A 10,681-nucleotide genomic window follows, 5' to 3' on the forward strand; every position below is an offset into this window, starting at 1 on the left:
AAGAAATAAATTATGCCTCGCGCCGCCGTCGTCGTCGCTCGCTCGGCTCGGCTTCGGCTTCGGCTTCGGCTTCGGATTTGGAAAATGATCTCTCGATGAGATCTATCTTTTTGGACAAAATTTATTTGAATTCCGAAGAATGCCAAGGAAAAATTCAGTAAAAATTTTCTGCACTGTTTCGGCCTTCGTTTATATATATACAAGCAGTAACAGTGTTTCAGAACTGATGCGTCTGTTTGAAACTGTTGCACTGTTTCAGATTGTTGCTTCTGTTACAGAAGGTTGCACTGTTTCAGATTGTTGCTTCTGTTACAGAAGATTGCATAGTTTCAGAAAGTTGCAACTCTTCAACGAAAATACACGCTGTTTCAGTGAACCAGTGCACTATTTCAGAAAAAATACTGCATTGTTTTAAGTGAATAGACATGCATTTTTAGGAAGAGTCACACACCTCTATTATGAACCAATGCCACCTTTTCAAAGGGGCATCTAGTGGCTATATAAACCTGGTTTCATCCACAGGTTTATGACATAGAAAATATAGAAATTTTCAGATTACAAAACATTCTTCTTGTCTTAAAAAATACTCTAAGTGTGATCATTCAAACCGTGAGTGTGTTCGAAGAATTCGCCTATTTGAGGTACCGCTATAGTCGAATTGAAGGCCATTTTATCCTGGGAGGAAGATTCCATAACCTCGGGTACAGTGAGGGGAATTATTCCTTAAGAAAAGTTCGTGAATTCGGACGACTTGGCCTTAAACATTTCTGTTTCATCTTTATTTTCTGAAAGATAAATACACCTCTTGGAAAGATCCTTTTGATCTTGTGTTGAGGGTATTTAAAACTTCATTGTGTTCTTGTTTATACTTGAACACGAGTTGAAGTTGTTGTTCTGTTATACAGATTCTACGTACCCGTATTGTGGAAAATAACAAAGATTTCCTGTTAAATAATTTCCTAAAGTAATATGGTTTAGAGAAGGCATTGGTTTGATTAAGGAAAAGTAAATATGTTGTTTAGTACAAATCGGATTGTTATGTAATTTTAATAAAACAAACCGGCTTAATTATTTATGGTAAAAGTTTATAGCGTTCAATTTTTATATTAGTTCAATGAAAAATGACATATGTCTTACTGTATTATTTTAATATTCGTCGGAACAGAAAACTTTTTTTAACAAAATTTTTGTTTTTAGGCAGAATTGATTTATTAAGTGCAATCTGCGGATGAGGCCCTAAGAGCCAAACAGGTTGCGGAGAAGAAAATGTTGAATGATGACTTTGAAGGGGCTAAAAGGGTTGCGGCGAAAGCAGAACAACTTTACCCTCAACTAGAGAACATATCCCAGTTACTTGCCGCCTGTAATGTTCATTGTTCAGCTCAAAACAACAGGGTAGGATCAGAAAGGGACTGGTACGGTATTCTTCAACTTGATAGGTCGTCTGATGAAGCCAACATTAAGAAGCAATATCGAAGACTTGCACTCATGCTGCATCCAGACAAGAATGAGTTTCCTGGAGCAGAGGCAGCTTTCAAGCTTATTGCGGAAGCACATATGGTTCTCTCAGACCAAGTCAAAAGGTCTTTATACGATAGTAAGTTTAGAGTTGTCTCTGGAGCTGGAGTAGCAAAGCAACCGCCTCATATGCTTAATCGAAATTCATTTGTCAGGCAAAACAACACTCAAAATGGTTTCAGTGCTCAAAATCACCATAAATATACACAACCAACTTCATCTGCTATGCAGGAAACGTTCTGGACGCAATGTCCCTCTTGCAAAGTTAGGTACCAGTATTACACTGCTTATGTGAACAGTACTCTACGTTGCCGGAAATGCTCGAAGACCTTCACTGCATATAACTTAGGTGTGGGCCCAAATGGAGTCAGCCTGGAGGTCAGAATGTGCCCCTTAAATCTAATCTCAACCATCCTTCTGGGCAGAAAGGGCGTCCTAACCAAGGAAAATCAAAAATGCCTGCAGGTAGTGCTGGGTTTCCACCCATACAAATGGGATTTGTTTGCTTCTTTATAGTCATAATTTTCTTTTGAAGAGTGAAATAATATTTGCTCAACTCCTCACCGGGTAAACAGAAAACATTTTTTCATTATATTTTCCTATTGTTTAAAATTTTATGTATAACTTATTGCCGTATTAAATGAGGACGTGTCTTTTTCCTTATTGACTTAATTAACTATAATTTTAATTACTAAATTAATTAACAGGGAAAGTGAAAGTCGAGTGCTTGTTTTTTAGCCTTTTTTTTAAATTCCTATGTAAACTAAGATTTCCTGTTAATTAATTTACTAAAGTAATATGGTTTGTAGAAGGCATTGGTTTGATTAATTAAGGAAAAGTAAATATGTTGTTTAGTACAAATTGGATTGTTTTGTAGTTTTAATAAAACAAATCGGCTTAATTATTTATGGTAAAAGTTTATAGCGTTTAATTTTTATATTAGTTCAGTGAAAAATGACATATGCCTTACTGTATTATTTTATATTCGTCGGAACAGAAAACTTTCTTTAACAAATTTTTCGTTTTTAGCTTATTTTTATTTAGCTTATTCAATCAAAAAAATCTCATTTAAATTGAAGAATAGACCTTTTTAATTGTCATGATATGATTATACAAAACAATTTAGTTAAATGTCTCGTTAATTTTCTTTTACGAGGGTTAAGTCTAGGATTGAGAATTTTTAAGTGCTTAAAATAGCCCACCTAAATAATACTTAACTTTTGTAAATGTGAAATTCAAAAGTAGATAGTAACACATTAATATTTTATTTTGACGCATAATGACTTACCTAAAACTAAAAATTCTAACCAAATATATGCACAACACATATACACATATAGATTTTTTATTTTTATTTTTATTTTTATTTTTTTAATTTTTTTTTATTTTTTATGATGTGGTTTCTAGATCCACTTGCACATGCCACCCTAGACAATTTTTTTCAAAATACATTACCTCCCACAAGTAATTGTATCAAATAAATATGGATATATAGGACTTTCTTTAAAAATATAATCTTGTTTATCGAAAAAAATATAATTAAATTTGTATAAAGGTCAATGACATATATCTTAGCTTAACTCAAAAGATCGAATTATTAACAGATGAATATTATGAGATGAGTAGATAAAAATAAGTAAAATAATTAATAGAATATGAAATACAAAACTTCATGTTCAACGAATTGAGCCAAGACGTGAAAGTCTTAGATTCAATAATGAATGCCCAAAGGAATAGAATTTTGAATAAATAAAGTAAGAGATCAAATATATAAGTATCGCTATGATTACTTGAATTTAGAATGTCTTTACAGACGAGTAAAATAAATTATTTATTAGACAACAAATCGTATCTTAGTCAATTTAGCTAAATTCAAATGTAATTAAAAAAAAAAAATCAATTTTTCAATTTGGGTAATGAAACCAATGCTTGTATACCATGTTCAAGGCAGTATTCAAAAAAAAAATGTAAATTAGAAAATAAAATTAAATAATAAAATTCATTGTGTCACGATCCTCAGAAAATTTAATTTTTTTCACTAGTTGTGAATTATTTTCTTCACAACATAAAATAAATTTACTTGTTAACGACGTACATAAAATAAATTTACTTGTTAATGACGTACAGGTATGTCAAACTTTAATAACTTGTGACTTAATTTTAAATCACACAAGTTATAAAAAAAACTTGAAAGCAATATAGAAATTTCAATGAAATGTATAAATATCATAAATATCAATCATTTTTGAAGTAATTACACTATCTCCCACTTTTTTAATTACTTTCCTCTCTCTTCCTATTAATATACATAACATAACCGACAAATACGTGTATATGTTGGGGATTTTCCCTATTAATATACATAAAATAATCGACATATACATAGCATTGTGTATATATTGAAATTTTTATAATATGTTTAGGGAGTATACATTTTTTGTAATATTAAAAACATAAATTGTGTATTCGTGTAATTTTTTATTTTTTTTTAATATTTACCAATTATTAAACACCAACAAAATCCAACATCAAAAGATATTTGTAAAAGTAATATTTTAACGCATTTAGAAGATATAAAAACCGAATGATTCATTTCTGAAATTCATATGGTAAATCTGCAATAACATAAATTAGAAGGGGAAAAGCAGCAGCGCTAATTTCAGACTATTTTGATTTTAGGCCACCTATTTTATATGTCTACCCAAACAAAGCTTGAAACGACTCCGAATCTTCAATGGAAGCAATCTTTTTTCTTGTTCCTTCCAATTGCTTCTTCCACATTAATAATCGATTCAAATTTCCACATCTTTCGACGTCTATACCCTCCACCCAATCATGGAGACCATTCCTCCTCGGAGTCGATGACGACGATGACCTCGACCCCGAGGAATCCCCAGAAGCAACAGCAACACCATCAGAGTTAGAGTGACGGGAATTCAGCCCTGACGTTGATGGTTCCGTAGATCTACTATTATTATTATTATTATTATTATTACCAGAAAAATGCCTCTGTATGGCATATTCAACATCGCCACAAGTATAAGGCTTTCCGGTGGGCGAGAAAACAACGGAGGCAATACGACAACCCGTCATGGATTCAAGTTCTTTGGCTTTTTTGAAAAGCCCTTTCCGTCTTTTCGAGAATGTAACCATTCTAGAAGTTTCCTTTGTGATCTTCTGGATCTCTATCTTCTTCTTCCCTGTACCCATTCTCGTTAATTTCTTCTGATTTGAAATTCTTTTGGTGTAAATGTGTATATATAGAGAGAGAATTGGAAATCAATAAGGTTTAGGTAAAGGAATCCTAAAACTATAAAAAGTGATAGTTTCCTATTGAAAATGTTCATCATTCCATATTGGGATTCCTAAATTCTCTCTGTATATAACTTCTCACCGCCTTATACAGTTGAATGGAGACGTTTCATTTAAAAAGATTTCATTTAAAGTTTATCTAATTATCACAGGCGGCTCAAGCATATATTTGTAGCCTAAGGCGAAAATTAAACATATGCTTAAAAAAATAATTTTTTTTAATAAATTCTATTTTCAAAATTATATAATTGTCATAAATATATTATCATATATAGTGAATGTCTACTTTATCATAAATGTCTATTTATAAAAAAGTTAAAAAGTTCTCTTTCATTATAATATAACCCATCAAGAGATTTCTCAAGATAAATAAGAATTACTTTCTATTTACTCTCTATTATTTTTCTTTATTCTTTAATATTTTATAATATGTTATCAGCACGATAATGTTATTAAATGAGTAATTGAATAATAGTATAAAGTCGTGTAATATTTTTCGTCGGCTTCTTGACATTCCTACGTCCAGGTAACAAATTCCAAAAACAAAGTTTGAGGCTTTATTAAATTTATCTTATCACGTGGTCAAACATAGAGTATCGAAATTTTGTTAGTCATGAGATTCTCTAGCAACCAAGATGAGATTATAAATTTAAAGGATTAAGGTTAGTAATTCCTTATGTTATTTGTGTTTTATTACTAATGATATAATTATTGTTGGATTTGAAAAAAAATAATTGGTTTGGAACCACTTATACTTTAAATTTGTTCATGAAGGACAATATTGTTAAAAGATATGATAATGAATTTAAATCTCATCTCATTAAGAGGGTAAGACATTGAGTTAAAAGTTTCAATGCACCTGTATGATGATAAGATTTTGGTTCAAGTCCCATTGATTTATGCCTAACACGTCTTTATATGGATAAGACGTTGTGTTTGGATCTCAACGCACCATATTAATGATATAATGATGGCTAAGGTAAACCACTATGATTTTTGTGAAAGACATGAAATTTGTTTCATTGAATATGCTCTATTTCCTGAAGTGAATGTGTATATGCTCTATTCCCCGAAGTGAATGTGGTAGCAATACATCATATGTATGCCTCAATTTGCTCTTGTAGTAGCAACATCTTGAAGGGGTTCTAAGCTATCATAATTTGATAGGCTTAAGGCATGAATATATTTCATTCTCGGGGAATGAAAATTTCAATTGTTTTAAGTGCATATCCATTCTTTAAGGTAAATGCGATAATATTTAGTAAAACTTATTAATACAAACGTGCACTTGATTGTGATTGTATCACAACTCGCCTTCGAAAGAGGCAGAATAACTAAAAAGAGTCATTTTGAAATCTACTTCTGAAATAGTAAATCTGAAATTTAATAAAGCAAAAGACACATGTCATAGTAAACTTGGAGTTTACAAGTATAAAAGTTCATAAGTTGACATGAACTATTGTGGCATTTCGAAGATGTGCACGTTGAATATTAGACATGTATTGAAGAACTAGAAGATTCTTCAAGAATTGTTTATGTCACTTGTTCTCGTGATAAGTTGGTTGGACCAACTAATATTGGAAGTCGCCTGTTCTCATGATAAGTTAGTTGGACCAACTAATATTGGGATTGGATACCTCAAAATCTGAAGAGTATAAAAGGTGAATAAGGCCCGTTCACCTATCATGTGATATGTTGAAAAGATGCATCAATGAGATGATCACATGTACATTTATTGTCAATCTGCAGTTTGACATTCATAAAGTTATTAGCTCAATAAAATTGAGTTAAGAACATAATTTTCAGATTGTGCAATCAAGACAATTCATCTTGATGATGATGGTTTGACATTGAATACTTTCATTAAATAGCTAAACTATTGCCAATGGAAACAAAACTTCGTGTATTGGTCTGAAATATGATATATTGTATACAATAGCACTTGTATGCATTAGACCAACAAATTATGATTATTTCTTCCCTCTCAGTTGGTTCAAGGTCAGGAACCAACTATTTCATCAATAGTTTTGATATGCGGTATACAATTAATAAATATACCATGATGCTCAAAGATGGATTCCTCAAAGAAGATGGAGGATGTATGTTAGTTTTCCTAACATAAAGAGGAGATTATAAGTGGCTATGAAATATGTTAGGAATTATCATCATGTCCTTATTCAAAAGATAATTCAAGTCAAATACCGAAAATATCTCATATTAAGCTGCAAATGCTCCTATTTTATGTCCCTAAAGGATAATGTCTATGCAAGTGTGAAGCGTGGTAGACCAATCAATTCCAAATGAAATGATCCTTGAAAAGGATAAGGAGCAAATAATCGTAATAAGAAGGCAATGTGCTCTAGAAGAGCCTACGACATAACACTTCATGAAATCTTATGAAAGGTTCAGGTATCTGAAAATAATGAAGTGATGAGATCTCAAAATATTATGTCATACTGTGAATCGATAAGAAATGATATATCATCAATGATATCTTTGATACAATATTGGTGCAATATTGTAAAAGATTATGAGGATCTGAATTCTACATTTATTTAAGCATGCTGACGTAGAAACATGTATCAAGTGACATGAAAGGATGCATCTTGATAAGTGTAAAACTTATTTGATTTGCAGTCCAGACACTTGAAGATGTGACACATGAAATATTGAATATTGTCACTTGACAAAATTTACATGAAAACTTGTTTAAGGATTCAATATTTGAAGCATAAAAAGTTTCTGGGAACTTATTTATAATCCTTATATTACATAAGCTTATATCTTGAAAATTATTGAAACTCGTGGAGAGTTTTCAAAAGCAATAGATTATTTGTGGAAATGGAAAATATACCAATTTGGATTGGTTATAAAGTAACATATCTTAGTGCGGTTGGTGCACTCATGTATCTTGCAAATACTACAAGGTTTGATATAACCTTTTTCAGTTAATTTGTCAGCAATGTATAGTTCTGCTCCTACTAAGAGATATCGAAATGGGATCAACATGATCTTATTTCAAAAGATATAGTCCCGGTCTGGTTGATTATGCTAATGTTGGGTATTTATTTAAACTACATAAATCTCGATCTCAGCATGCAATGTGTTCATATGTGGAGATACTGTTATATTTTGGAGATATAAAAAGCAGTCTGTCTAGCCAGTTCATTGAACCATGCTGAGATAATAGTTATTCATGAAGCAAGTCGAGAATATGTATGGTTGAGATCCATGATACATCTCATTCGAGAAAAATGTGGTATGAAATGTGACAAAGTATCCATAATTTTTTATGAGGATGATGCAACATGCACAATCCAACTTAAGGGAGAACTCAAAGAGATAGAACGAAGCACAGTTTGCCAAAGCTTTTCTATACATACGAGCTACAAAAGAATGGTGATATTAATGTACGTACAACAGATTCGTTCAAGTGATAATGTAGCTGATTTATTCATCAAGTCTCCTCCAACTACAACTTTTAAGAAGATGGTGCACAAGATCGGGATGCAAAGTTTCAAGGATGTTCTCATTAGGGGGAGTTAATATGCGTTGTTTGAAATGAATTGATATCGATCAATCATATTTTGTGTTGATAAGAAATTTAAAAATATTAAAACTGATAGTTTTCGTAAAGTTGTCAAGTAGGAAAATATTCACTTTTCCATAATTGTTTCAACGTTTCAATTTTAGATTTGACATGATTTATGATCATATAAGAGAAGGCCAAATGCCCCTTAAATTTGGCACCATCTTTAATGCTGACATTTCAACTAATCATTATTTATTTTAAGCACCTAAACAAGTGTCTCATTTTGGCATTTTTTGCTGACACAACACATTAAGTGTGTTGCACTATACTAAAGGCGTATGAGGCTCTTTTTTATGATTTTTGTAATTTTATTTTTTTTACCTTCTTCATCTTTCTCTTTCTTCTTCCACCAGCTCCACCTTCCAACATCACCGCCATCATCCACGAAACTACCACCAATAATTTTTGAATTAAAAAAACATAGAAGAAGATCCTGAATATTTGTGCAATTTTTTCATTCGTGCTATGTTTTCTTTTGTTAATTGTTTTTTATTTATCATCTTCTCTTTGTTGTATTATAAGATCCTGAATGTGCATGATACAATTCAAGCATTATTACGCACTGAATTAACACGAGTCATTTGGAAACAACAATGAAGATATACTCTGCACACTAATGTTTTACACCATGATGTCCCTAATAAACAAAGAATCCCAAAAGAAGTTATCGATAATATTCCAATAATTCCTTAATCGCGAATTGATGCACGAGGAACAACAAGTAATCCTAGTTCATCATAAGCAGGGCTTCTATCTCCAAAACGGTACAACTGTATTATAAGCAATTTCTCTTCAACTTTCTTTCATCGATCGCTGCTAATTTCTGTGACCCTCTTTTGTTAATTAATTTTCTAATTTAAAAAAAAAATGAGGCTAATTTTCTAAAAAAATTGAGGCACGAATATGTCAATAAAGCTCAAGCAAAAGAGATTCCGGCGAGCCAAAGAGACTTCAATGACGCCATGACTGCAAATATTCTGATTGAAAAAGCTAGTAGAGGAAAAAAAAAGGTTAAAAAAGCCCCAAGTATAAAAGTAATTAAAAAGGCTCATAAAGCTCACATCGAAAATGAGGAGACATGTTTATCATTCATGAAGAAGAAAAGACAATTTTGGTCTTTTTTAAAAAAAAAAATAATAACTACGGGGGTATATAATGATGTGGCTATTATCAATTGACCGTTTAATCCATGTCAGAAGCAAGTGTAATTCACGCACAAGGATTGAGGCAAAAAGGTGCTAAAATGACACAGTTTATAGCTGATTTAGGTACTTAAAATAAACAAAATCTAATTTAGGTATAAAAATGAAAAAATCATGACAAGTTGAGAGTATGTCGATGTGTTTGGGCATAAGAGAATCTTCAATAAATTTTGATTCATCTTAAAAGTAAAAGAAAAAATATTGGCTTTTAGTTTTAATTTAGTACATTTGATTTTTAAATAATTAATTAACGTGACATTCAATATTCAATAAAGTTAAAACTTTTCATATCTTATTCTTTTCCATATTAGTTATTTTTATTATATTTTCTATTTCCTCTTTTCCATATTAGTTATTTTTATTATATTTTCTGTTGAAAATAAATGACCTTTTGGACCCCTGTACTATGTCAGTTTTGTAAGTTGGACACTTCTACTTACATGTTTGTCATCTGAATCCCCGAACCCACTAAAAAATAATATTTTAAACCCTTTTTGGTGAATATAACACACTCTCCCCCACGTCAGCTGCCACATCACCTGCCACGTCTGCCACGCCTGACACGTCTGCCACATCATTTGCTACGTCATTAAAAAAAATATTACATTAAATTTCAAGTCATTTTTAAAATGCTACATAACAAATTAAATATTAAAATTAATTAAATTAAATAAGAAAAATTTATAAATTGTAGAAAAATTTGAATAATCATGTTTTTATTTTTGCTCACAAATTAAACATCAAATCTATTTCAAATAATTAAAATTCTTATCCAACTAATTTAAATTTTTAACTGTAAACTCATATATACAAACATAATAAATTTTTTATTTTTATATTTGAATATTTTTTAACAAATTCACAAAAATTTTAATTTTTTTCAAGCGAAATTCACTATTTTTTTTCAATATTCATTATCACTCACTTTCAATTTAAATTTAAATTTTAATCCCCAAAAAAATAAAAAGATTTCAAATTTAAATTTTAATTAAAAAAAGAATTTAATTGAGAGGAAAAAATTAAAATAAAAAATAAAAAGTGAACGTGTGGGGGGGGG

General features: G+C 30.8%; 1 protein-coding gene across 1 annotated transcript; it reads right to left on the reverse strand.

Annotated features, from left to right (window-relative positions):
* Window positions 1-4,090: 4,090 nt before the first annotated feature.
* On the reverse strand, window positions 4,091-4,953 carry LOC107879303 (agamous-like MADS-box protein AGL23). The gene has a single exon (XM_016726363.2). The coding sequence runs from the start codon at window positions 4,726-4,728 to the stop codon at window positions 4,216-4,218; it is 513 nt and encodes a 170-aa protein (XP_016581849.1). The 5' UTR covers window positions 4,729-4,953; the 3' UTR covers window positions 4,091-4,215.
* Window positions 4,954-10,681: the final 5,728 nt, after the last annotated feature.

The sequence above is a fragment of the Capsicum annuum genome, chromosome 8 (genome assembly GCF_002878395.1).
Source record: "Capsicum annuum cultivar UCD-10X-F1 chromosome 8, UCD10Xv1.1, whole genome shotgun sequence".
Classification (NCBI taxonomy): Eukaryota; Viridiplantae; Streptophyta; class Magnoliopsida; order Solanales; family Solanaceae; genus Capsicum; species Capsicum annuum.